The 26,338-nt window shown below is 31.4% G+C and overlaps 5 protein-coding genes across 5 annotated transcripts; 3 read left to right on the forward strand and 2 right to left on the reverse strand.

Annotated features, from left to right (window-relative positions):
- The first annotated feature begins 1,381 nt into the window (after window positions 1–1,381).
- Window positions 1,382–3,256, forward strand: beta4GalT7 (beta-1,4-galactosyltransferase 7). The gene is made up of 5 exons (XM_018537184.1): window positions 1,382–1,538; window positions 1,848–2,059; window positions 2,139–2,362; window positions 2,563–2,709; window positions 2,843–3,256. The coding sequence occupies exons 1-5, from the start codon at window positions 1,424–1,426 to the stop codon at window positions 3,138–3,140; spliced, it is 996 nt and encodes a 331-aa protein (XP_018392686.1). The 5' UTR covers window positions 1,382–1,423; the 3' UTR covers window positions 3,141–3,256.
- Window positions 3,257–3,536: 280 nt separating this feature from the next.
- On the reverse strand, window positions 3,537–5,507 carry LOC108771833 (alpha-2-macroglobulin receptor-associated protein). Its single transcript, XM_018537211.1, has 7 exons — window positions 5,208–5,507; window positions 4,857–4,998; window positions 4,607–4,777; window positions 4,412–4,519; window positions 4,206–4,317; window positions 3,981–4,137; window positions 3,537–3,796 (listed from the first exon to the last, which is right to left on the reverse strand). Exons 1-7 carry the CDS (start codon window positions 5,406–5,408, stop codon window positions 3,593–3,595), a joined length of 1,095 nt encoding a protein of 364 aa, XP_018392713.1. The 5' UTR covers window positions 5,409–5,507; the 3' UTR covers window positions 3,537–3,592.
- A 38-nt stretch (window positions 5,508–5,545) lies between these two features.
- On the forward strand, window positions 5,546–10,176 carry LOC108771823 (X-ray repair cross-complementing protein 5). The gene is made up of 13 exons (XM_018537193.1): window positions 5,546–5,753; window positions 6,076–6,186; window positions 6,632–6,855; window positions 6,933–7,058; window positions 7,201–7,279; window positions 7,482–7,619; window positions 7,700–7,883; window positions 7,950–8,083; window positions 8,735–8,878; window positions 8,958–9,100; window positions 9,547–9,792; window positions 9,882–10,032; window positions 10,137–10,176. Exons 1-13 carry the CDS (start codon window positions 5,733–5,735, stop codon window positions 10,146–10,148), a joined length of 1,713 nt encoding a protein of 570 aa, XP_018392695.1. The 5' UTR covers window positions 5,546–5,732; the 3' UTR covers window positions 10,149–10,176.
- Window positions 10,177–11,806: 1,630 nt separating this feature from the next.
- On the forward strand, window positions 11,807–15,675 carry LOC108771824 (uncharacterized). The gene is made up of 4 exons (XM_018537194.1): window positions 11,807–11,991; window positions 14,473–14,510; window positions 14,967–15,215; window positions 15,582–15,675. Exons 1-4 carry the CDS (start codon window positions 11,988–11,990, stop codon window positions 15,633–15,635), a joined length of 345 nt encoding a protein of 114 aa, XP_018392696.1. The 5' UTR covers window positions 11,807–11,987; the 3' UTR covers window positions 15,636–15,675.
- Window positions 15,676–18,444: 2,769 nt separating this feature from the next.
- LOC108771843 (putative uncharacterized protein DDB_G0282133) lies at window positions 18,445–24,979 on the reverse strand. Its single transcript, XM_018537222.1, has 10 exons — window positions 24,788–24,979; window positions 24,574–24,713; window positions 24,366–24,495; window positions 24,081–24,218; window positions 23,842–24,018; window positions 21,732–23,045; window positions 21,091–21,239; window positions 20,303–20,682; window positions 19,940–20,218; window positions 18,445–19,803 (listed from the first exon to the last, which is right to left on the reverse strand). The coding sequence occupies exons 1-10, from the start codon at window positions 24,926–24,928 to the stop codon at window positions 18,518–18,520; spliced, it is 4,134 nt and encodes a 1,377-aa protein (XP_018392724.1). The 5' UTR covers window positions 24,929–24,979; the 3' UTR covers window positions 18,445–18,517.
- Between the last annotated feature and the right edge of the window lie 1,359 nt (window positions 24,980–26,338).

Raw genomic sequence — 26,338 nt, forward strand, 5'->3', positions numbered from 1 at the left:
AAAAAAGTAAAAGAGAAAAAATATATTTGAATTGTAAAGAAGAGGAAGAAGAAACATATTGTAAAAAACAAAACAAAGACTACAGTTTAAAAAATAAGTTTTTTTTTATGTACACTTTCACATGTTACACTTTCTGCACTTAAAATAAAATATATTTTTTATTCTTATGCACTCTCTGAAATATTTCTCTTTTTTTTTTGTCTAATTGTTTTAAAAGAAAGAAAAAAGAAATTTTCGTATATAAACATTATAAACAATTCAGTTATAAAAAGAATCTATAATATTATTATTTATAAATTTCTTTTGTGGTATTCTCGTATTTGCTTATATTTTAGTACTTTTTTGCATACACTTTTGTACTCTTTTGTATCTACTTTTGTACTTGAAATTTTTGTATTTAAACTGACAAGTGAGATATAGAGTTACGTAAATTAGATAAGAATATAGGAAAGATATAAAGTACAAAAACTTCAATCAGCTATAATATATATATTAGTAGCAAAAAGCAAATCTTCGGATTCCCCTTTTTTCTTTTCCAATTATATATATCTATCTCATTTTAAGTGCAGGAATACGATACGGTACAACGAACAGACCTTCTCGACGGAATTTCAGAACGTATCGAATTCCGGAAAATCGCGAAACGTGCTAGAGCCTAGAGCATGCTGGAGGCATGCGAGTCGGCGCAAAGTGACAGCGCGCATTGAGACCTGTCAAGATTGTCAAATTGCGACGACGAGTTTCTGCTACGAAATGACATAAACGATCAGAATTATTGAGAACGACGTGGGTTCGGGCGAGCTGTGACTGTTGGGAGCATCACTAGAACACGACTAAAACAGACTAGAAGTCGACGATGCACGAGTCGTGCACGAGAGTCGGATTATTACGTGATGCTCGCAAGAAGTGTGCGAGAGACGTGTGCGTTTTACACGAACACGACGCTCGCGGAGCAATTTTGTCGTACGAGCTGTAGTGTAACGAGAGACACTTGGTACTCCAACAAAGAAGCATTGCTGAGCAGGTAGCTCGTGTTACACGAACTCGGGAAAGGTCGAAAAGAGAGATTTTGCGACGTCTGTCGATAGTCCTTCAAAGAAATGCGCTTCTCATGAAATATTTCACAACAATTCTATGTCAGAATAGTGAATACTCTTTTGATTATCAATTGCATTATTAATCACAACTGCAAAAGTAATTTTAAGAATAACACTGTAAATTATACTGTCTTTAGGCTTGCCTTTTTCTGCTACGATTGAGCACTTAAAATTTTCTCTGATAATAATAATAATACTCCTTTCTGGAGAAAACTTTTCATTTTCAAGAAAGAAGACATGCTATTGACAAATATCAGTGGAACATTAAAGCAATATCTCTCTATCAATTAATACCTGCAGTCTATTTTATGAGATAATCTCTATAAATGTTATTTAACATGGATAACATTTGGAAAAGCACAAGATTTAAATATATCTTTGCTTGTATTTTTATCACCTTCGTCACATCATGTATAATCAGCATATCTCCCATCAGTATCGGTTAGTTATTGACATATTGAAAAACCAGGAAATGGAAGTAAATTCGTTACTTGTAACAAAGTTACAAGTTGCTTTTTGGATAACTATTGTTTCTATTAATATTTAAACAAAAATATTGCAAAAGTACATTTTTTAGACTGATTTTTAAAAAGTAACGAGTTAATAATGAATGATAACTGGTTACTTTTTCTACTCGGTAACGAGCAACTGTAACTTGTTACTTTTAAAAGTAACTTCCCATTCCTTGTGAAAAACATAATATAATATGTAAAACAGGTTTTTTTTTTAAATATAATTTCATTATTTCAGATGAGTGCAAGTGTGAAGCAAATGCTCAACCAAATCAACATCTCAAGCACATAACTGATGAGATCAATGGACGTAAAAAGAAAGCTGAGCATCAGTTAGCCATACTAGTGCCATTTAGGGATCGTTTTGAAGAATTACTGATATTCGTACCACATATGCAGAAATTTCTAGACAAACAAAACATAGATTATCATATATTTGTATTAAATCAGGTATTGTAGTCTTAGAAAATCTTGTAAGTAATCAAAAAATACTATTATACTTAAATCTCATATTTAATTGTTTTCCCAGGTGGATAGATATAGATTCAATCGAGCGTCTCTTATAAACGTCGGCTTTCTTGAAACAGAGAAAGCGTTTGATTATATTGCAATGCACGATGTTGATCTGTTGCCAATGAATGATCAATTATCTTATGCGTATCCAAGTGCAGGACCTTATCATATATCGTCACCAAACTTACATCCCCGATATCATTATTTTACCTTTATTGGCGGTATATTACTGATTAAAAGGTATATTACTTATTAATTTGAAACTGTAATAATAAACGGTATTCTAAGTTACATTTAGATCGTTATATGAATAAAAAATAAAATAAGTAAAGAAGCACTAATTACAGTTCAAGCTGAATTTTGGCAATAATAATAATAAGAAATGTGATATTAAACCACAAAGAGATAATTCACGGTTTACTATTGTTGAATATTTGTAGGGAACATTTCATACAAGTAAATGGGATGTCAAATAAATATTGGGGATGGGGTCTTGAAGATGATGAATTTTATGTTAGACTGAAAGAGGCAGGCTTGAGCATCAATCGTCCACAAAATATAACAACAGGAACACATAATACATTTAGGTAAGATTCATTTTATAGACTTTGTTAATTTCTGTATTCATAGTAAGATGTTGAATAAAACTAGATATAAGGTATATACTTATTGCATACAATATTGCTCTATCAAGTATTATATATGAAATATGTATTATAGGCATATACATGACAGAAATCATAGAAAGAGAGATATGACGAAGTGTTATAATCAGCGAGAAGTTACTAGGAAACGAGATCGACAAACTGGCTTGAATAATGTCTCGTATAAAATACTGGATACAATTAAGATGACTATATCAGACACTTCCCTAACAGTTATTAATATCTCTCTACTGTGTGACAAATCAAGCACACCTTGGTGTGAGTGTGAGAAACTAGTCGGATCAAAGGATCAAGGGAGATCGAAAGAGAAGAAGAAGACTAATAATAATAATAAACTGGCAACTGGGTTGTAATTATAATCTTATAATTAGTAATTTAATTATCGAAGATGTTATAAAAATGTACTCAAAAACAATCTTCACATTCTTCCATTTTTTATGTACTTGACTTAGAAAAAATAAAATAGTTCCCTACAGTTTGTTCATACATTGTTCACATAGGAGATTCTATTTATAGTACAAATTATTTATATATTATATATATATATATATCTTAAATGCTTTATACAATACAAATCTATTTAAGTTTTGTTAGAAAATCATCAAAATTATTTAGTAAAAATTGTTGCTAAGGATGTAAGTCAACAAATTGTTTGAATATAAACATTTCCATAGATAATTATTTCATCATTTATTTTACGATAAATAATTATTTATTTCTGCTTTATATATAGTAATTAGATTGCATGTATTTTGGAATTTTTTTTAATGACAATTATCTATAGCTTTTTTCTTATATAATTTCTTTATAATTCCGAATGCCTCTGCATGATTTTGGTTTCTAGATCGGTATGAAGTTTTTGTATAGTTCTAATATGTTTCTTTAAGTGTTGTTCTTTAGTTGAATTTTCTAAATCATGAAGTTCCTTTTTCTGTACTGTTCCTAGAGCTTCCTCTGCATGTAAATGTCGCAGCTTTAGTAACCTTGATTCATAGTGCAAAAGTTCCTCCTGCGATATATATTCATTTTAATGTAAATATAATCGAAATGCATTTAATTAATAATCTAAATTATGAAAATTTGGATATTGGCTTTCTTAACATTTACTATTTAGCACTCATAATTATAGTTTATAATTATTTTCACAGATAAATGTATGAAAATATGATATTAAATTATAGTTATTACCATACCTTTAAAGATGATAACTCTTCAGGAGAGAATTTTGCTTCCAGTGCAATTTTCCATAATCCTTGTACTTTAGGTTCTATAAATTCTTTATGATTTGGCCCTTTTGCAGTGAGTCTGTCTAAACGATCAAATCCATTTCTCAGATCTAAATGCTTTTCCCTGAATAAAAAAACAGTCGGAAAAATTAATTCATACACACATATATCTTTCATAACATATGATAGTACCGAAGTAAATTTGCCTTCTCCATGTGATTTATTTTTTGATCCGGTATATTATTTGATGATTCCTCCTGTTGTTCCAACTCGTTCCAGCTTTCCGATTTAAGATGTAAGACATCTAAAATATATATAGTAGACGATATACATTAATATAAAAATAACATTTTAATTTAAAACTATATATACTATATGTGAATATATAAAAGACTAACTTTCAGACTTCTCTGAATCTTTAGACTGTTCTTTCAATAAACTCATATATTCGTCCACTTTATCTTGATGATGTTGAAACTCTTGTTTTAAGGTTTCAAGCTCCTCATCTAAAATAAAAACAAAATTATAATTCTAAATTAAATTTTTTTGTAAGATATACTTTTATTAATGTAATATCAATAATTAAAACATACCAGTAAAACCAGCCATTTCAGCTTTAGCCCATAATTTATTCAGTCTTATATCATTAAATACATCCTTTGCAACATAATTGCTACCATCGTTTAGAGGTTTGTGTATTTTAAGTAACTTTGGATCTTCGGTCTCAACAAAGTGTTCCAATAGGCCATATGTGCTCATTATTCCTTTGATGGAAAGTTACAGAGATTAGTCTATTATTTAATAAAACAATTGAGATAAAAGTAATTGAATGATAAAAATTACCGATGAGCTTCTGTCTCAGATGTGCCTCTTCTAAGCCATCAGGATCTTTTCCATCTGATTTGAAATGCTTGTACGCAATTTCTTCTTTATCGTGAATCTTCAGCTCACTGAAAATCGATTGCAGTTTGCTATCTGTTAAACGCTGAAATAAATATTCACATGTAAAATTAGAAATAAAGAGTATTTACTCACATATAATTATATGTAAAAAATATACATACTCTAAATTCTTTGAAATATAATTTTACTCTAAAAAATGTATATATATATAATAATAATTAAGCCAGTCTTGAAAAAAAAAATTTACTTATTATATTTTTAATTATATTCTGTGTTCAATCCGTTACTCACATTTTTAGCTTTAACCCAAACTACATTCAATTTTGCCATCCTAAAAGGTTTATCCAATTCTCTGAGAGACGTTGGGAATTGCGAGTCAACATATTTAGCCTCATTTGCCTCGGCGGAGTATTTGTTCACCCCTACACTCGTTTGAACGAACAGTAGACTAAGAATTATTAAAAGAAAGAATTTTGCGTTCAGAAATACCATTTTTGTATTTTATTTATAAACAATTGCACGAACCACGATTCACAAGCGATACAAACAAATGCAAACGTGTCAATCAAAATTGACAGTGCACAATGCACATTGCACAATGCACGCACTTGATACGCATGGGAGCCGTGCTCACGTGACACGAAGTTAGGTTATGTTCGATTTCGAGATTTGATTCGGAAAAAAATTGTTTTGAATGAAAAACTACTTGGTACATACATCGAACAGAAGTTTCAGGAATTTTATTGAAAGAGTTTATTTTTACTAGAAACTCTGAATGTCTGCAAGTGTCTTCTAGTGTCTTCGATAACGCAAAAAATGCCGCCGAAATCATTAAAGGTTGTAATCTAATATTTTCTTGTTAAAAAATCTAACAAACTGTTTGAGTCTAACAAATTTTTAAGAACATTTTCGTTTAATAAATTGTATTATAAATATTGTACGATAAATTTTTCAATTATATTCTGTTTATATTATATAAATATATATTATATTTATTTGAATTATCACAGGTATATATTATATTCTCTCTCTCTCTCCCTCTCTCTCTCTCTCTCTCTCTCTCTCAATATATATTATATTATAATATCAAGTATATATTATATATTATAAATATATATTACATATTTATGTCTGAATTTGTCGTATTTTATGTCGATAGGAGAGTATAACTTTTGTGATAAATGTTGGAATCGTCCAACATGGGACACAGAATAATTCACAACTGTTGGACAATGAGAAGTTTATTCTTAAACATATTATTCAAAAGAAGGTAACTTTTTTGTCATAGTATTACAAGATGCTTCTATTTTTCTTGACATTCAGTCAGAAACAAATAGTGAATTCGGTCACTTGCACTACACTGGATTATTAATACATATTAAAAAGGTTACTTTATATAAAAATCTAAATGCAGTAGCATAACATAATCAACCTTGACAATGAAATATAATATGTATATATTTTGTTAAATATAATGTGACATTGTATATCATTATATAGAATGTTTAATTATTTAAAATGTTTATATGTTTCTGCATTGAATTTTGTTAATTTCATATATGACCATTTTTAGTATGCACTAATTTAAATATAATGTAAGTGACCGAATTGTTAAAAGTTAGAATGGCACTTGTGCTAACTTGTGTTACCAAATGGAAAGCATCCTCTAACAGTCGCTTATCTGAATTTCTGTTAATTATGAGCATATTGCGCAGATATTTCTACGTCCTAAGGATGAAATAGGAGTGATATTGATGGGCTCAGATGGTAGTAAAAGCGACAGTATTACAGGATTAGATACTGCACAAGAACTATGTACCATGCAATTTGGAAATTGGGATTTGATAAAAAGCATCGAGAAACTGCAACCCACAAATCAAATTTGTTCTTGGATGGATGCAATTTATGCTGCAGTTGAATATATTAAACATGAATGCATGTAAATGTATATCTAAATGTAGCATGATGTTAAATTTTAATTAATGTATATTACATTTTTTATGTTTCTTATTGCAGAGATAAGTGTGAAAGGAAAATAATCCTAATGTCTTGTTTCAACGAAGAGGAAGATGTTGTTGGCGAATTTCAGGCAGAGGATATAACACAGATGTTAAATTCAGAAGAAATTTCAGTTATAGCAATGTATTAACTATAGTGTAGCATTATTTTAATTTTATTGTTAATATTAATAATAATAGATAAAATTTATATCAAATTTATATTAAATTATACATGAAATTAGAATAAAAATATAAAATAGAACAAAAAATTTGATATGTTATAGTGGAGAGAGAGCATTACATGATATAGATGAAGATTTGCAAACACCTAGTGAAACATTACTTATGAAAATTTTAGAACAGGTAATTTCTCTGTGGGAACAAATGTGTGAACAGTTATTAAATTATAAAAATTATATAAATATATTGTATATAATTATATAGAATATGGTAATGATTTTATAAATAGGTATATATATATATATATGTGCACACATTTATTATACTGTGTCACTACAATATATTTTATTTTATTTATATATGCGTATATATATTTCTTCTACAGATTAATGGTCAGTATCTCACTTTTAAACATGCTATGTCAGATGTGCGCTTCTACAAACGACCATCTACTAAACCGCATCCGTGGAACTGCGTGATGGAATTGGGTGAAGTTCACATTCCGATCGTTGGAATTTCTAAAGTAAAGTTCTAATATGTATAAAACAGTTATTATCTCTTTTGTATACATACACATATTTTATATATTATTTACGTTATAAGATGCCGACGGAGGTAAAGTTACCGGAAATGATATTGATGGCTAAGACAAGTACATCCAATACACCTGATAAAGAAGTGCCAATTAAGAATGTCGCACAATGGATGGACAACAATAGGACCACTCACACAGAAGAAGATATTATCCGTGGTTATGTGTATGGTGGCAAAGCTATTCCTGTTTCAGGTAATTCTTGTTTATTTTAAAAAATGTTCTACGTTCAAATGACTCATGTGTATGTGCCGATTGTAGATGAAGCTAAGAAAGCTATGACTCCCAAAAACAATGAGAAATGTTATAAGATTCATGGTTTTACAATGAGAGAAAATATTCCTATGGAATATTGGCTGTCGGATGGCTCTTACGTTATTATGCCTGCTAACGAGGTAATAGTTCTATTATATACAGGATGTCAATAAAAATGGTACAAAACTTTAGAAATATGTAGTATTCGTGAAAACAAACCGAAAAGTCTTAATAAACAGAACTTTAAAACCATTTATTTCCGAGTTATAAAGCAAAAAATAATTTTGATTACAGCAGATGTTCAAATGTGCTCTCCGTTCATTTTAACATACAATTCGGTATGTATTTTTATTGAAGATCAAACACGTTCAAAGTTCGAAGTTTATCTCGCATTTGTTGACAATTTATTCAATTTTATGTGTCAAAATCAGATACAATCAACAATACGCAGGCGTGCGTGGGTGAACTGACATAAACTGAATGGAGAATTAAAAATTTTTATCACAATAAGCTTGAAACCTTATAAAGGATGAGTGTATAATCGGTTGCATGTGTAAATTTGTTTACACATTCGAAACGAATGGTTTATTCATTACAGCAGAAAATGTTTTACAGCTTGGGAATAAATGGCTTTAGAATATTGCTTATTAATATCTTTTGGTTTATTCTTGCTACATATTACTAAAGTTTGATACCACCTTTTTTGACCCTATCAACAACAACACTTTGTATAATTGCCATAAAGTATTTCAATGATGAACAGTAAAAATGAATGAGAAATTCTTTTACAGATAGCGAGTACGCCGTTTTATAGTTTAGTGCAAGCCATGGTTGAGAAAAATGTTGTCGCAATAGTAGAGAAGGTTTATAGAGCGAATGCCGAAGCAAACATGATGGCACTGTTTCCAAGTGTTGACTTAGAGAATGAACCATGGGTAAGAATATTCTCTCCATTGTTTCTTCTTTCGTCAATGCTAATTAGATAATTTTTTAATCTATAATTTTTTATAATAGTGTCTTATTGAGATCGGTTTACCATTTGAGCGAGATTATGGAGCAATATCGCAGAAACCATTGAAAAGCGTGATGAACCAACTGTCGCAGGAACAGAATGACGTAATGGATGATCTATTAAGATCCTTAGAATTGCCCGATGCGTAAGTATATAATGTATTTAACATAAGTATAATATATTCCTAGTCGAAAATTATCTTGTACTATTTTTCATAATATTCCTAAGAATTTGGTATATTTTGTGAAAATTTCTCTAAAAAGATTTTTAATTTGTTTAGATTTTTAGATAAAAGTTTTCCTTAGAAATTATGAATTATAAGTAGAAAATGAAAAATATTAACAATTTAAAAAATATTTTAAAATTTATATATCTATAAAAGCACTTCAGAGAATGTTTTAATTGATATAAATAGTTTCAGAAATTTTTTGAAAAGTTGTAAAATTATACAGAAAATGTGAAAAATTATAAAAAATTATATAAAGAATTCTAAAAAAAATTTACCGATGATATCCAATAAATTAAGAAGAACAAAGATATTATATTTTTTTAAATATTTATACAATATTGTTAATTAAATTTTTACATTAGTACCGATGATGACATAACCGCCAATAGTGACAAATATTTACCGGGATATATGCCAGATCCTGGAACGCAACATGTGTGGGATGTATTAGCAGCTCGCGCGCTTAATCCAGATAAACCGTTGCCGCTTATCGCCGATGATCTATTAAATCTTTTAGAGCAACCCGAATTCATAAAAACAAAATGCAAACCAGTGACCGAAAGAATACAAAATTTGTTTTTCTTAGAGAAAAAGAAGCCTCTTAAGAGGTAAGCATATTTATTTAAATTAAAATAAAAATTTACCTGAAATGGATTTAAGATTAAAATTATCGATGTAATAATATATATTTTTTCAGGCGTAAAAGATCACAAGAAGATGATAATAAACAATCAGATAATAATGATGCGTCTATGACACAGACAGTTAAAGAAAAGGAAAAAGATATCGGTAACAATGATATATTAGATGATATTTCTGATTTGTGTAATTTCGATTTTGATGATCTTGTAAGTACATAAACTCTCATACTATGTAAATGCTTTATAAAATTTTGGTTATATGATTTTTTTATATGCAACAAACTTCTTTAAAGATACAAATATTCTTACAGGTTGATACGTAGAAAGCTGTTAGCAGTAATTATTTTGGCAATTACGTTACAATACTATATTTTTTGGATCATATCTCGATTTACTTTATGGTCAATACTTTAATAACCATTTAATAATAACCAATAAGAAATTGCCTTTAATGATCGAGCTGGATCTTAGGTGCTTCTCATATGTTCTATAAGATTTAATATTTAAATATTGTTTATTTACGTTGTCTGAGAAAGACGTTGTTCCTACTTAGACTGATTATTGCGAAGAATATTACTAAGGCCTTGGTAATCTAACTGATAAGGCACGGAATGTAAGAGATCCAGGTTCGACTCTCAGCTGAGGTAATATTTTTCGCAATACAAATTAATTATTTACAGATTTTTAATATGTCATTCATAGATTTTAATATGTCATTCAACATTATTAAGATTCAACAAGATGCTATCAGCATCAAAATTATTAAATTGCTAGATAATTTAACTCGTGATATTGCGGTAGTTTCGTAGAGTGTTTCAAGACCGAAAAATTGTTTGGCGCGCGGTTTAAAAGACTACATACGTAATATACAAATTCACATGGAATTATAATAGCATCTAAGATCCAGCTTGACCGTTAAAGGCAATTTCTTATTGGTTGTTTCTCACATGTACGATCCTATAAGATTTTAATATTTAAATATCATTTAATAATATATTTTAAAATATTAATAGTATAATATTAATAGTATTAAAATATTGCAGTGAGAAATATATACAATTTTTTTCTAGAATTGTTCTTATTCTTCAGTATATTTTTTCTGATCAAGGCTAACGATGACACTATCGTTAACGAATATGGGAAAGACGAGGCCACTCACCCACATAACGCCTACCTTTTATCCTCAACTTACCAAAAATCCGTTAGCACCTGAACATTACACCATGCTTAATAATTGATCAAATTACTAAGTAAAAGCAAACAATATAATATATTCTAAAAAAAGTGACAATTTATCAATACTTCATAATATAACTTTTGTCCAAAAGGAGAAAAGTTTGATAATCAATAATAAGTTTGAAAAAAAGTAATTTTAGATTTTTATATATTAATGATGACGTTATATTTATATAACCGTTTGCGCAGTTAAAATTCACGGCAAATGCTAGAACATATAATGAAACATTTGCAGATTGGTTTCTATAATGTACTCTTTTAATCTACATAGCTCTTCAATTATTTCATCGATTTGATTTGCGAAGATGATGCGTGGCGTTTCATCCTGTACCTATAAAAGGAAAGCGATCTGGTACGGCGGGAAGCCGATTACCTATGAAACGCGCGATTCCCCGATGATTCTCGCATTTGAAGCGTCCTGTACTCAACAGCGAATCAAGACACTCTAAAGCCCTAAATGCGACACGATTTCACGATGGGATTGTACCGTTAACACAGCTTGTTTCAGGAAATATTTAATTATTGGAATTATTTTATTTAAATGAGTTATAGTTGATAACAGAAGCTTGATTGATATCAACAGAAGCTACTTGTCCAAGCTGTTTCGTATATAAAAATTAAGAAAATATATAAGCTTTCAATCGCAGCAATAGTACATTAAATGTTGAATTTTATTGTAACATTTTAAAATTAGTCATCACGATGTGTTGAATATTCACAAAATGCTAAAGTAACAATACTTTGCAATCAGTATTCTTCTCATGAGCTCGTAGCGCGGATCGGCGGAGATTACTATCCGTACTCTCTAACGAGAACGGTCCTCGAGCGGGGAAGACGAAGACCGAAGACCAAACAGCTCAGTCGACGAGGAGACGCCGCGTTGCGAGGATCAACAGGTGCGAGCAAACGCCCGTCACTTGAGAAGCATGGGTAAGTCGAGTACGATTTAGTTGGCTGCACCTTGACACTTTGTTATCCCCGTCCGACGAAACAGGTCGAGCGCGTCGGATATTGCACTCCGTGAATCTCGTGACTCGTCAACGCGTCACGAATGGACTCTCGTCTGTCCCTGGAAAACGATCCTGGATCCTTCCTTGAAAGCAGTTCTCGCTCGCGTCATAGTCTCGATATAAATTTAAGCGAGTTTCGTCACGGTCGAGCAATTTTTACAATATAAATAATTCTAAGATACCAAATAATTCCAGATATTAAAAATAGAACGTGAAAATGTGAAAAGAGAATTCAGACGCTCATTAAGTATTCTTTAGATATTTCTAAATATTTTGCTTTTCTCGTGCATTATAAATGTTCAGGAAATTATATTTTGCTTTTGGTTTTAATTCGTTAAATATCTTTCGAATTTTAAAAAAATCCTTTTTTATTATCTTTTATATTATCTTTTCTATTTTTTTATATTTTCTGACTTTTGATGTCTTCGTTATCATAAATATTTTAAAGAAATATATCCAATGACTTCAATTATTTGCTTCTAAAACATTAAAGATAAAAATCGACAAGAAAACGTATTTTTTAAATGTTTTATAGTCTTTTGATATTTATTTTTAATGCCTATCTAATGTTACATAAATATCGATTCGTTAGTTTGTTAATTGAATATAAATTTTTCTTTAATTTAAAGTAGTACCGTTGAAATGTTCGCAAAGCTTCTCGCTCACTCATATTGTTCTTCGTGGAAAGTTTGCAAATGAGAAAAGATACAATGAACTTGAGACTTCCTGTGTGCAAGTATGAATTATGCGCCTCAAACTGGTAAAGATGAAAAATAACTCGACGAGTAAATTACTTTTCCGTCAAGTTACAGATAAATTAGGAAAACGAGAGAAATTTTCAGCAATTAAATTCGATTTGCACAGCTATTAGATAATAATCTACTCGATCCGGATAGTGATGCTGGGTGAAATGTCACGGATAAATGTCTCGTCGTGAAAATGTTATGTACAGATGCATCTTAGTGTGTGCAGTTGAACGTTACGCAATAAGTATCAACATCGATGAAGCGATATTTCTTCCCTGTTGTATATTTATTGGAGTCAAAAACTATTCTCTTCTTTAAGAACAGAAGGGGGGCAAGCTGCGCCTTAAATCGAGGAAATTTATTCGACAAGTTCAGTGACGCAAATTTATGCGACGGCCAATGCAACTGCTCGCAGGCCATGCGATATATTACATGCGTGGGGTGTTGCGTAAATTGACAGGGAAAGTCTCGTGGGCCGTGATAATGTTAAAAAGCCGAAACGATTCGATTGATTTTGGGTCAACGTGGTACGAATGAGAGAGAGGTTTTTACGCGCGACGCTTCTCGAGGCTGAGTTCTGGCCGTTGACCGTGAAAAAAAAATATACAAGCGAACGCGCGATGCGAGAAGATAGTAAATGCTGACCTAGAATCGAAAAGTGTGGAAACACGTGTATATTAATTGATTTGCGGGATATAAAAAAAAGAGAGGCATCTTATCGGGAGTTGCGATCACAATTACTCGACTCTGCGATTAGAAGAAATTATATCTGAATCTGAATCTTTAAGTAAACGGATGTATGGTATATCTGGTGGATTTTGCGATTGTGAACGAATTATTTAAGGAACATCTTAAAACGTACTACTTTGTAGTTTAAGAATGAAATTATATTCAATTAATTACTTAAATAATTTATTGGTTTATTAATCAGTAATTGTTCGAGTAATTAATATTTAATTGAAGGATAATTCAATATTTGGAGATAAAGATAATTTAAATAGCTGTTTATTGTAGTACTGAGAAATATGATATAATTAAAAAAGAAGAGAAAAATGTTATCGGAACTCACAATTGTAATTACAATTCTGCGGCGAAATTGTTAAGAAATTACCCGAGATTGGATCTTTAAGTTAACGGATGTCCAGGATTTTGCAATCGTGAACTAATTACATGGGGAACATCTCAATATATAAGCTGTTTTATAATTTAAAGAAAAAAAAATCAATTAATTAGTTGGATAATTTTTTGGTTAAAAACTAATAAATTATTTAATTACTTGAAGAATAATTTAAAGAAAATCATTCGAGATCTAAATAAGGATCATTTAAAGATTTTTTATTACGGTACTCTCTCTCTCTCTCTCTCTCTCTCTCTCTCTCTCTCTCTCTCTCTCTCTCTCACAGATATAATTTAGCAAAAAAATAAAAATAAAAACTTACTAAGATATGTATATTACAGTACTCAATACTGTATTCTTATTCTCAGCTTTAATTTTTAACTGCAGAATTGTGACATTTATATACTTACGCAAGGTAGATTGCCATCGATAAATATTCCGGATCCTTTCTCTATTTTTTCATTGGTTTTTTTTTATGACGATATACTATGTTGCGCAGTTGATTTTTCCACGCTGACTCACCTTTTTGCTTTTGCAGGGAACATTTACGTCTGCAGCCTGCTCGTCGCACTCGCCGTAAGTGGCCAGACTTTCATCCATTGCGAGACACATGTAGTCCTGCAAATGCAATTTCTTACACATCTTATTTCCGAAAGTTGATCGTTCTCTCCGCGCGTACCTCGAAACTTTCTGCGAGAGACAGAATCAAAACGCCGATAATTTATATATATTGGCAGATAAGAAAATTCGGAAAACTCAGTAAACTAATTAATCAAAATCGCATATAAATTAATTCCAGTCATTTTCGAACATGAGAAGCTTCTTAGCATGAAATTACAGAACCATCTTTTTTTTTCATTAATATAACTCCTGTGCTCAACGCTAGTAAAATAGTTTATTTTCCGCAACGTCTAAAATTTTTACAATTTTCTAATTATAATTTTAATTTCAATTCTTAAAAAAATCTTTGTGAACTATATTATACATATGTATGTTATATTTTAGAAAGAAAAGGTTTGATGTATGTCGTAGATGCTGCTCGTTACAGTGCAATGCGGCGACATAATGCGCAAGAGCATCGTCTTCGATAAGAATACCCCGGACGTATTTTACTGTCCGCAACACAAGCCTATTGGTTTCGAGAAAATGCTCGTCAAGGCGAGACCGCTTTCCAGGCTCTGCCAGTTTGAGGGCCGACCGATACCTGAGGATTACAAGAGCGACTGTTACAATGATGTAGATGAGACCGAGTACGCTTGCAAGGAGAAGTACAGAATCATGGTGAGTGTCTAGTTTTATTTGAGATTGCGGTAAATTATGCGTGCGAAAACGTAGGTGAAAACACGTTGTTTACATGGCTATGACTAAGACAAAATCAACTTGAAGAATAAGAAATAAACAACCAAAGAAATATTCTTTTTCAAGAAATTCATAGAAGAGCAATATTTTTGATGTTCAAAAACGGTATTGCTCTCCTACAATTTGAAAGTTTACTTAATTTTTAATTAAATGAAATGTGTAAGCGATAAAAAAATTGATTTTACTCAAGTTAAAGAAAAGAATAAATTCGCTCGATCTGTGTCGTCGTAACATTAAAAACGCTTTAATGCGTGTAACGGATTGGTGTCGGTCTTTTTCTCATTGCAGAAGCGATTCAATAATCCAGATGGGAATGCGAGAGTCATTGACGCCGAGAAGTAGAGAATAGGAATGATGCTGCACGACCGCAATATCCACGCACGCAAATCATAAAATCCAAATAGAGTCAAAGCCACACCATACTAATGCTCGGGGCTGCTGCTGCGTCGGAGGGAGCTCAACTATTTACAAATAATATACACATAATAAAAATAATAACGGCGACGTAGATAAAGCAATTATTGCCTTAAATCAATTATCCATTTTTTCATATTATGGTATCAAATAATAGTATTATATTACGTCATAATGTTATGTTTGTCTTTGGACAAATGATACATCAATAAGCAAGTCACTGCCGTGCCGAGTATTCAAGATGAAGAAATGGATAATAAAAAATAATTAACAGACACAAGCAAGACGCTCATAAAATAACGAGATATTTTATACATTTTTCCACTTATCTTAGGACGCGAGATACGATAAGGAACAATAAAGTTCTCTGATGTTTAAGCCTCGTCAAGAAGGAATTTATTTGTATAACAGTATTAATAAAACTAACCGCAAAACGGAGTGGGTGATCATTAATCCTTTGACGGAGCTTTGGAATGTATTATTGCTTTTATACGAGGATCGAATTAGCATAGCTTTTTTATCAGTCATGTTAATAAGTCATATTATCAATTGTATCGCCAGCATTTAGTTTGCAATGCTTATGGATGATTTGAGCCATGGATATCATCTGAAAAAAATTTATCTCATCTATTAGGATAATAATCTAAAAATAATAAAAAAAAGATAATCACAGAACTTTATAAAGTAATTATAAAAATTCTAATTTTCGACAATTTCGTGATGTCCGAACAAAATTATGAAACTCTTCATGAATCTACAAATATGAAATAGTTTATTTTCCTTATCTATCACTGTGTACACAAAGATTTTACTTTCATATCGCATTTTATATCTAAATAAAGCATTGATAGAATAAATAGTTTATTATATTATTTTGTTGTCGACTTGTGTCGTGATATTCCAAGGAACACGTCAAAATTAGGAGCATGTGGTACGTAGTCCTCCAAGATTAAATGCAGATAAATAATTAAGTTGAGAGCAAGAGGAAAATGTAAATTACATCATGGATTCATGGATAAATTATTTACGCTACGTCACGCATATGATTATCTGATGGCCTTTGTTTTAGATGAGGCTTCATCCACCAGGAAGTAACACGCCTTATAACGGGACACGCCTGTCCAAGTTTCTGGCCTTCGATAAAGATTTACCGTACGCGCGAAAGAAGAATCAGGTGTAAGAGAGCGGCTGTATTCAAGGACGTCCGGAGGCCTTGTGTTAATACAGTTGAAAACGCTCGCACAATACACAAACATATTAGTTATGTAATTAATCTTATATGTCGAGATATGCAACTAAGGAAAATTTGCTGAGTTCCTGTAATCCATTTAACGAGAACTGTGTCCTACTTTCAATTGGGCCGGATTGACTGTTGATTTATGTTACCATTTACTCATGATACTTGTGTTAAACGATTTAACGTTCCTATTTGGTTTAATGCAAGTGTGAATTTTCTTCTTGCAATGAGATCGTTTTTGTAACATACCTAAAAAAAATATTTTGTTGCTTAGTTATGTAGATAGAAAAAAGAGAATAACATATTTAGAGAAATATTTCTCCATCTATTTTTATATTATACATTGTTATCTGCATAATTAATACATGAGAAATATATAATATTTAATATTAAGTCGTGATAATATATTCGTATAGAATATGCAGACTAATGTGCATTAATTTCGATGACATTCAAGAACAATTTTCTCATGTAAATTACATGCATTTACGTTGTGGCATTTAATTACAGAAATGTGTATTAGTAGAATTTATAAAGGACAATTGTATAAACGAGAGATATCTCAATTAAGATCTAATTGTTTTTTTTAATTATTGAATATTTAACATAACATTAATAAATTTGAAATATACGCGCAAAATAATTTTTTTAACTGGAAGTGCAAAAATACTAATAGTTATTTTATAATAGCAGTTTATTTTACATGTAAAAGTCAATTATTTTGCGTATTATCAAATCAATAATACCTCTTTTATAGAAGTTCATAAATCTTTTCATGAAAATCTAAATATTAATGTCTACAATATTATCTGTTTATTGTAATACAAAATTAAAATTAGATATAAATTTGCACTTAATTATAATTTCTTGCATGTATATAACATCATATGTATTATTCGAAGAACCATTTTGTGTATTTTTTATAAAAAAATTAAAAAGCGTTTTCATATTTTTTTTTTACAAATGTAACAATATTTTGCACAAATTTTGTAATTTTAATCATATATTCAATCTTATCAACGAATATTTTAAATTTCATATATACTTATGCAATATACATGTGTATGTACGTGATTATTCCAAGAACAGTGAAAGAAATATAGTTTTAATATAAATTCTATTGTTTCCGGTTTTATAATATTTATAATTCATATTATACTATACTTAAGATTATTATTTACTATACACATTGTGAAAAAAACTAATTAAAATTAAAAATAATTTTAAAAATATTCTTTGTACATCATCTAACGGAAGATATATTACCTAAAAATCTTTAATTTAACTCTTTAAACATTTGCGATTATACGACGAGATATCTTTTATTGAAAAAATCGATAAATATATATATATATATATATATATATAACTATAATATATATGACTTTATCAATAAATTATATCTCGTCAATAAATTTCTATTTTTACAGACTAATGACTAAATCGGCAAAATTATGAAGATAAAATTTGTATGTATCAAATTTACATGCTATTGCGATTATGAAAAATTAAGAAACAGAACAAAGACGCACGTGGTTTATGTAATATAGGGATAATCATAGTATTACACGCTCTACAAAATTAGTTTTCCTCCGTTTGAAGCTCTAATCTGTGCCACTTGTTCTGGAGTGAGTATGAGTTTGCTGCCATTAGGTAGTGCCAAGGCATAGTGACTTCCGGTCTCGTTTACGACCACCACCAGCTGTGTGTTGGCATTCGTCGTTGGCGGCGGATTGTTTTTCACTGGTGTGATGGATATACCGCCCTGGCTCATTCGCTGAATGATTTGCGGTGAGAGAATGCCCTTTGTCGAAGGGACAGTGATGTCCGAAGTGATTGTAGGTTTCTGTCTAGATTGATTAGCAATTCCTTGAATCTCCGATGATCTAGCACTGGTTGGAGTTGTTTTCTCTGTGGAATTGGTAGGCTTTTCCATTATGATCATTTCTATCTCGTCATCGCTATCACTGAGCATAATTAGAGATGTGACCTTCTGACTACTGTTTTCCGTGCTAGATGTCTGTGATGTTTTCTGTTTTTGTCTCAAAGGGATGTTTCTCGAATGGGTAGGTCTTTGACCTCTGCTAGGTGTGCCAACGCTTCTTATCACTGTACCGATCTGTGAGTTCTGTGGTCGAGGTGCCAGTTGTTTGTTATTTTGGATGTGCTTATTTTGTCTCGGAGCACATTGAATCGGATTTTGCAAGTTTGGCTGATTTGTCATTGGTGCAACCACATACTCTGTTTGAGGCTGTGTTGCAACCGCTACATAAGACACGTAATTCGTATTGTTGAAGTACGTTTGAGATAGCATCTGTGGATTTTGCTGTTGATAAACAAACTGTTGTTGCTGAAGGGGTACATATTTGCCCTGTGGAGCTTGTATTACGTAAGGCTGCTGCATGTAGTAAGTCGCTTGCGGAGCTTGCGATACGGCTCCCTGGATAATCGCTCCCTGGGGCACCACTCCAGAATTCTGTGGCACCATGTAATAATATTTCTGTTGCGAATTCGCGGGTTCGTAATTACTTTGTTCATATTGCTGGCTTGTGGCGTCTGGATTAGACTCATACACTGGACCCTCATCCTTAATGTCAAGTTCCGAATGTACACTCTTGACAGATTCAATCTTACAAATTGTGTCCATGGAAGAAACTTCTCTTTTATTTTTGTTAATATTATGAAGGATTTGTGGGGCAACTGCATTTTCAGGCTTGTTATCTTTGAGTTTATCCTTCAATTTATCTTTGATAATTTTCACATTAGGATGAGAAACATCAGATGCCGCATTAATCTGAGACGTATTTTCCTTAATGTTTTGTACTTTATGTTCAAACGATTTTAATCTTCGATTGGTAGCTAAAATAATACAGATATTAAAATTATAAAAGTATTCCCATATTCAAACAAAACAAATTTTAAAATTTATGAAAAATCTAGTCTCAATAGAGAAAAGATATAATAGTACACCTTTTTTTCGAGATTAGACACTTACACGAACGTTTATTTTTCCTTTTGCGAGAGCTTGGTAGAATCCAATCTTGGTCTGAGTCCTCCTCGTCCGACCTGTTATCAGCGTTTCGTTCTTTCGAATTAACGTGAGAAGCGGATGTATTGGTCTGTGTGCCGGGAGCCGCGTACACTGCCTCAACGTCGGTCCATTCCTCCAACTCGTCCTCATTGCTGTCGTCATCTGAATAAAGCTGTTCTGTGTATGAAGAGACGCCGCGCGCTCGTAACACTCGCCTACTGTATTGTGTTTCCTGCTCTGCATCTGCAAAAAACATATTATTTTCAGTACAAAAGAAGAATCAGAATGGAAAACCGAATGGAAAACCAAGGCGACGGAAAAGAATACCTTCGTCGTTTGAGACGTTCTCGTTTTCTCCGTCTTGTTTGACTTCCAGTTTCTTTTCTTTCTCCACAGCTTCGTTTCTTCTTGATTCTGCCTCAATCTTCGAATGTTTAGTATCATTTCTGTTTTGCCATTCGTCACTCGGCTCTCGGCTCTCGTGGTGACTTTGTTTAGAATTTTTGACCGTACTTTCGTTTTCGTTCTCGACTTGTCGTGATTGTTTTTGTGTATTTTTGGTGCCAAGTGGGGATACGGCAGATTGCGATAACGTTTGTAACGTTGCGTCTCCGGGAGTTGAGAGTGGATCCCTGCCCTGCGTCCCAAGAACCCACCAATTAGAGCTGAGACCACTCTCACCGGATGAGTCCTGATCCTCCACACTGCTACAACACATCACATGTTTGTCTACCATACATGCTCGACAAAAGTGATTAAAATTTAACATTACTGGAAGAAGTGTGGACAACGACCACATCGTAAATCACATATGGATTGTAGCAATCTCAAGGCGTCAGGTAATTCGAATTCTTCAGACAATGAAAATGATAAGGTATGAGAAGTTATGAAGATGCACAATATTATTTTGCTATGTGTATTACTTATCAAAGCCAAAATACTTTGCAAATAAGCGTTAATAAAGCAGAATAGAAATGAAACAATATTTCCCAGTAACTTTAATTATATAACTCTTTTTGTGATCGTTTTAATGTATGACAATGTATGAGATTTTGAGAAATAATATCAAATTATTTCACATTGTAAGGTATAAAAATACACATTGTTATACATACCCTTCTTTAAAATTAGTCCATTCCCTTTGAAGTTTTGCCTTCGCTTTTCGCATTGCATCCTTTAGAGTTGTCTCTACTGGTTCCACAGAACTTAATAATTCAGTCAACTGCTTTACCAATTTTACTTCACACAAAGGAATAATTTCCGCCTGTAAACGCATCGTAATTTTTAGCCAATACGCAGCAAAATATTATGGATACATATATTGTAAATTAGTAAAGAAGGCAAATTTACATTTAAAAAATTAATTATAAACGTCTCGACAATTATTATTAGACTTCTTCAATAATCGTTATTCATTAAGACATGTCCTAAATGTCTTAACAAATGTTCTAAATGTCACAATTCTAACTTTTTTTACTCAATTAGTTAAATAAATCGCAAAAGTAATATATATCAATCGTATGGACATTAGTTCAAAAGAGCATTCTAATTGTCGCAAAAAGTGTCGACGTAGGTCTATAAGAGAGTGTAAGAAAGTGATCAAATGACAATAAGACTATTGTAAAATGGCCAGCAGTTAAATAAATAAAAAATGATACGTGGAAATAGTTGAATAAATATTATCTAGACTATAAACTGAGGCTATAATAAAAGTGCTAAAAATATTAAAGACAATCATTAATTATATCAAGCTTACGTTATCGGAATTATTGCTTTTCAAATCATTTTCTGAAAAACTGGCAATGAGGTCCCGTAATTCTTCCACACTGTCGACTAAAAGATAAAAATCAGAAACGTTAAGATCAGACAACATCTTGTCGAAACGTTGCTTGCATTCATCTGTCTTTGGATTCCTAGATCTTCGTAAATTGTAATCAATATCAATATTGTTTGTGTCATTGTCCAAATCGTATTCTATGTTTGCTTGTAATCGCTCACTTAAAGTTTCTTCATCTGTCTCATTTATTTGATCGTCTTCTGCTTTCTGTTTTTCGTTTATCTCATCTCCTGTTATTTGAGTTGTATGTTTTTTATTGCACTGCTTTATTACATTTCGAGATCGTAGTTTCATTCCTTTTCTCAAATTATTTTTTTTTATTGAATCATTTGATTCTGCTTCTATCACTGGTGGTGTTTTATTAAGATATTGTCTAGTCACTTTTTTACTTAATGATGTACTATTGATAGAAGAAGATGAATAAAACTCATTAAAAGTTCTTTTTTTATTTAAATTGTTTTCACTTGTGCTAACATTATTATCACTAGTTTTCGTTTCACTCAGTTTCTCGTCATCCGAAAGAGACGTCAACATTGAAATATCACTTACATTGTCACTGGCGGAAATATTTTTGGAACATACATCTTCAAGTAATTTGGAACTTTCAGCATTAATTATTTCATTCAATTTCTCGTCGTCTGTTTTTGAACTATTAGATAAGTTATCACCTGATTTCTCGTTCTCATTCTTTTCGTCAAAAGTTTCACTACAGGTTACTGTAGTATTTTTGTACAATTCCGCTAAGTTTTCTTGTGATATTAATTTATTACTGCTTTCACATTCATTCACATTTTTTTCTTCGTCAATTTCAGTTTTCAAATCATGTAACATTTCATTAATTATTCCTATACTGCAATTGTCATTTTGAGTATTAGTGAAACCTTTAAACATCGGCGATGACTCATCGTCGACAGATTTGGTATCGCTGGAATTATGGGTATCGTAACCGCTGGATCTCGCGTTTGAACTTTCCTCGGATAGTTTCGACAAACTCCTGCGACGCTTCCTATTTACAGTGTCCAGGTTGTTGTTATTATTACTGCACGTACTGATACTACTCAAATTCGTATCCTCACTGACAAACGAACCTGTGGTGCTATCGTTATTACTAAGATCTTTATCATCGTTTCTATTTTCAAGCCTGTGATTGGATAAGTTATTCTGTATTTGTAATTTTCTCTTTTTGTATCTAATGAATTTGCTTCTTTCCTTCTCTTGCTTTTGTCTGGCAGGCTGCAAAATTTATAGTTTATTAATTAATATGTTTACACATAGCTTGTAAAATATGCAAAACTTGTGTAAAATAGTTTGGAGATTAAAAAACTTTTTTTTAATTTGCAACAATGTGATCTTTTTATTATACTTTTATTTATATTATGTTAAATGAGAAACATCTGTTTCATAATATATCTATTACTATTATAAATAATTATATTATTTCTACACACACAAGATATATTAAGGTAAATCGAAAAAAAGGTTCTAAATGCATAGAACAATAAATAAGAAATAATGACTATAAGGATCAAAAACTGATTATTCAGAGTTTGTAAAATATATATATATATATATGTGTGTATAAAGTATAACACTTTACTTATACTTTATACATATTTTAAGTTCGTATAATAAAGATTATAGAAAATACAAATAACCAATCTTTGGTTATTTGTGTCTTTTATAATCTCTTCTCACTGATTATCTTAAGTACCTTAGATATCACTTTTTATTTTTGTTCTTACTTTTATTTTTGTATTTTGTTGTATTAAGATAATTAATGAGAGAAGAAAAATTATATTAATTAATAAAAAAAATTACATATTCACCTAGAAAATTTTCAAATTCGAAGGCTAATTATTATCTCGTTCAAATCTAATATCCTAATATACATTATTTATTTATTATAGAAAAAGATATATAATTATAGCAATTGTTCATACATAATATTCCTCTTATTTTTTTCAAAGGACAAGTTAAGTTTATGTAGATACACTGTTAGTCAGATTTCACAGAAGGATAAGCGAATTACCTTAACAGTCGACAAGATCTTATTGTCCAGAGAATGCCTGTAAATTCTGAAATCGTTTGGCATAAATTGAGGAAAGTAAATGTATCTCGCTCCATTACGATCTATTCCTAAAACTGTTTCAAACTGATCCTGCCATGGTTGATTCACCATATCTTCTTGAACTGTTTTTCTAGTATGCTACAAGAATTATGGCAGTTTAATTTGACAATTCTTTATTTTTGAGATGATCGCGAACTCACCATGATTGTATCACAGACAGTTTTCAGCAACCAGACCCTTTGCTTGAAGCTAAGATCTTCAAAGTCTTTGCCATCGAGCATCGAAGTTTCGGGAAAAACATTCCAAAATTCTGGTTCAACGCCAATAGTTTCTAGAACCTAAAAATCTTTGATCATATTTCTAATCATTGTGGTGGATGTTATTGTGTGTATATGTATGTGTGTCTAAAATGTTGCGTACATATTAATGTAAAATTATAAATACAATACTATCAGTTTGCAATTTAAACTTATGATAATACATACTTTAGTTGCGTCTTCATGCTTCGCACGATAAATTTTGAACCAGCTTGATATTTTATACGCGAGAATATTAGTCCAAAATTCATACGGCATCGGTGGCACCTTATGTAGCTTCGTTTTGGTTATCGGAGAACTACAATTTTGAAATAAAACTTTGTGTTATAATATATATGTCCTTTCGCATAGTTAAATCTAGTTCCATTTAATATACCTCAGCAGACACGTCATAATGTTTGCTAATTGTTTAGAAGCTCTCGGTATCATCAGCATCCTTTCCATTTCATACAAAGATAATTGAGGTATACTAAGAGATTCCTTTGTTAAGTAGAGGAAATGGAAAATTTGTGGTATCTGAAAAAATATCATGAGTGTCATTTTTCTTCCATATGAAAAAATCTAATAAAATTATGAAGAACTTTAATTACCTCCCACATTACTTCCATCTCCTCTTTCATCTCAGCGGTAAAAAAATTGTCTTGCTCGTCATTGTTCACTTTGCGCTCCTCGACATCTTTTCGCTTTTTAGTTTTGTATGACATTTTGCCTATAACAAGCGATGGAATCATTTTATTAATAACAAGAACGACATAAAATTAAATAAATTCAGAGAGAGATGCATCAATTTTATTTCATCAAGATAAACGTTGTGAACAACGTGCAAAAGATCGTAATTAATTTTAAATAGAAATTAATATCTTTTTCATGTCGCGAGTTAATTATTCGCGTTAGTACAAGCTAGCCTAGACCCACTACATTTTCTCTACAAATTTAATGATATGATAACTAATTATACGATGCCAAAGAGCAGAAACGTTAAAATATCACAGCTGACTATCAGAATATCATAATTCTAATAACGAGCAATACCATGCCGTTAATTACGTTGATAGAATCACGTGTCTATTTAAAAGGCGCGTGTCTTGTCACTCGTGCATAATCATTATCGTCGCTTATGACATCGTCAGTGCAGAACAAACGGCGGTGACCTAATATCGCCGTTATACAAAGAACATTATCTGGAAAAAGTCCAACCTTGCCATTATTCGAAGCAAGGTCTCCTCGCCCCCTTCCTTTAAAGCACGCAGTTCGTCTAATTATTAGCTAGATATTCAATGGAAAACTTTCCTCGACGGTCTACATTATCGTAATCAATATGAATTATTTAGACATTTTTATTCGCAAAATGTTTTTTGCTCGTTTATCATTGACCGCGCCCCTCCTTCATAATAATTATTCATAAGAATAAATGATTAATTAATTTCCCTTTGGCGTGATCAATGTATCGCGCATCGTAAATTCAATTTCGTATCAAAACGTAACAATAAATTGCCAATCGCCGATGTCCATCCGGCAAATTTCTTTCGCTGCTGAAATTTTATATAGGCGTATCATTGCCGTTTACCACCTGATAAACGAAAAGAAGACATTTCGTTCCAGACATCAGCCGGACGGGGCCGGTTTCGACTCGCGTGAGGTGCCGTTGAACGTCGATAAGAATAACACGAATGTTTGCCTTATAATTATGCTGAGACGACGATCCATCAGAGGAGGCGGTCACGAAACATTTCCACTGCGGACGAGTCTGTAACCACTTTAGCATTCTTGTTTCGTTATGCATAACGATAGAAAATTGCGTGAGATTGTCGCGACCGTAGTCTCATCGTGGTTTTCCATACGCGTTTCCTATCACGTTATATACCTACTTCAGTATCACTATTATTGTTTATGATAGTGATCTAACAGCTAACTGATCGGTTATGAACTTTAAAATAAGATATAGTTAAACAGTGTGTTGCATATTATGACACGCATTCATTTACATTTGTTGCATTTTTAATAATCAAAGAGAGTTCGCGTTAATTTTACGTTAAAAAGTATTTAATATATTCTTTATTAAATTAAAAATTATACATGGTCCACAAATTGTTTAATAATTTCAAATTGAAGATATAATTTGTAATAATACAATAATATAA

Source organism: Cyphomyrmex costatus, unplaced genomic scaffold, assembly GCF_001594065.2.
Source record: "Cyphomyrmex costatus isolate MS0001 unplaced genomic scaffold, Ccosl1.0 scaffold166, whole genome shotgun sequence".
NCBI lineage: Eukaryota > Metazoa > Arthropoda > Insecta > Hymenoptera > Formicidae > Cyphomyrmex > Cyphomyrmex costatus.

Bases quoted from the DNA above. Each gene is read 5' to 3' on its own strand.
- LOC108771843 (XM_018537222.1), bottom strand. From the start codon at position 24,928: ATGATTCCATCGCTTGTTATAGGCAAAATGTCATACAAAACTAAAAAG. The intron at 23,046-23,841 runs GTAATTCGCTTA...TAAATTTTGCAG, and splicing joins AGATCTTGTCGACTGTTAAG to CCTGCCAGACAAAAGCAAGA. The intron at 19,804-19,939 runs GTAAGTGTCTAA...GTATTATTTTAG, and splicing joins AAGGAAAAATAAACGTTCGT to CTACCAATCGAAGATTAAAA.
- LOC108771833 (XM_018537211.1), bottom strand. From the start codon at position 5,408: ATGGTATTTCTGAACGCAAAATTCTTTCTTTTAATAATTCTTAGTCTA. The intron at 4,999-5,207 runs GTGAGTAACGGA...TATTTATTTCAG, and splicing joins TTTGGGTTAAAGCTAAAAAT to CGTTTAACAGATAGCAAACT. The intron at 4,520-4,606 runs GTATGTTTTAAT...TTTTTATTTTAG, and splicing joins TGAAATGGCTGGTTTTACTG to ATGAGGAGCTTGAAACCTTA.
- LOC108771823 (XM_018537193.1), top strand. From the start codon at position 5,733: ATGCCGCCGAAATCATTAAAG. The intron at 7,280-7,481 runs GTAATTTCTCTG...TTTCTTCTACAG, and splicing joins TTATGAAAATTTTAGAACAG to ATTAATGGTCAGTATCTCAC. The intron at 7,620-7,699 runs GTAAAGTTCTAA...TTACGTTATAAG, and splicing joins CGATCGTTGGAATTTCTAAA to ATGCCGACGGAGGTAAAGTT.
- beta4GalT7 (XM_018537184.1), top strand. From the start codon at position 1,424: ATGTTATTTAACATGGATAACATTTGGAAAAGCACAAGATTTAAATAT. The intron at 2,363-2,562 runs GTATATTACTTA...GAATATTTGTAG, and splicing joins GGTATATTACTGATTAAAAG to GGAACATTTCATACAAGTAA. The intron at 2,710-2,842 runs GTAAGATTCATT...TATGTATTATAG, and splicing joins GGAACACATAATACATTTAG to GCATATACATGACAGAAATC.
- LOC108771824 (XM_018537194.1), top strand. The intron at 14,511-14,966 runs GTAAGTGGCCAG...TGTATGTCGTAG, and splicing joins GCCTGCTCGTCGCACTCGCC to ATGCTGCTCGTTACAGTGCA. The intron at 15,216-15,581 runs GTGAGTGTCTAG...TTCTCATTGCAG, and splicing joins AGGAGAAGTACAGAATCATG to AAGCGATTCAATAATCCAGA.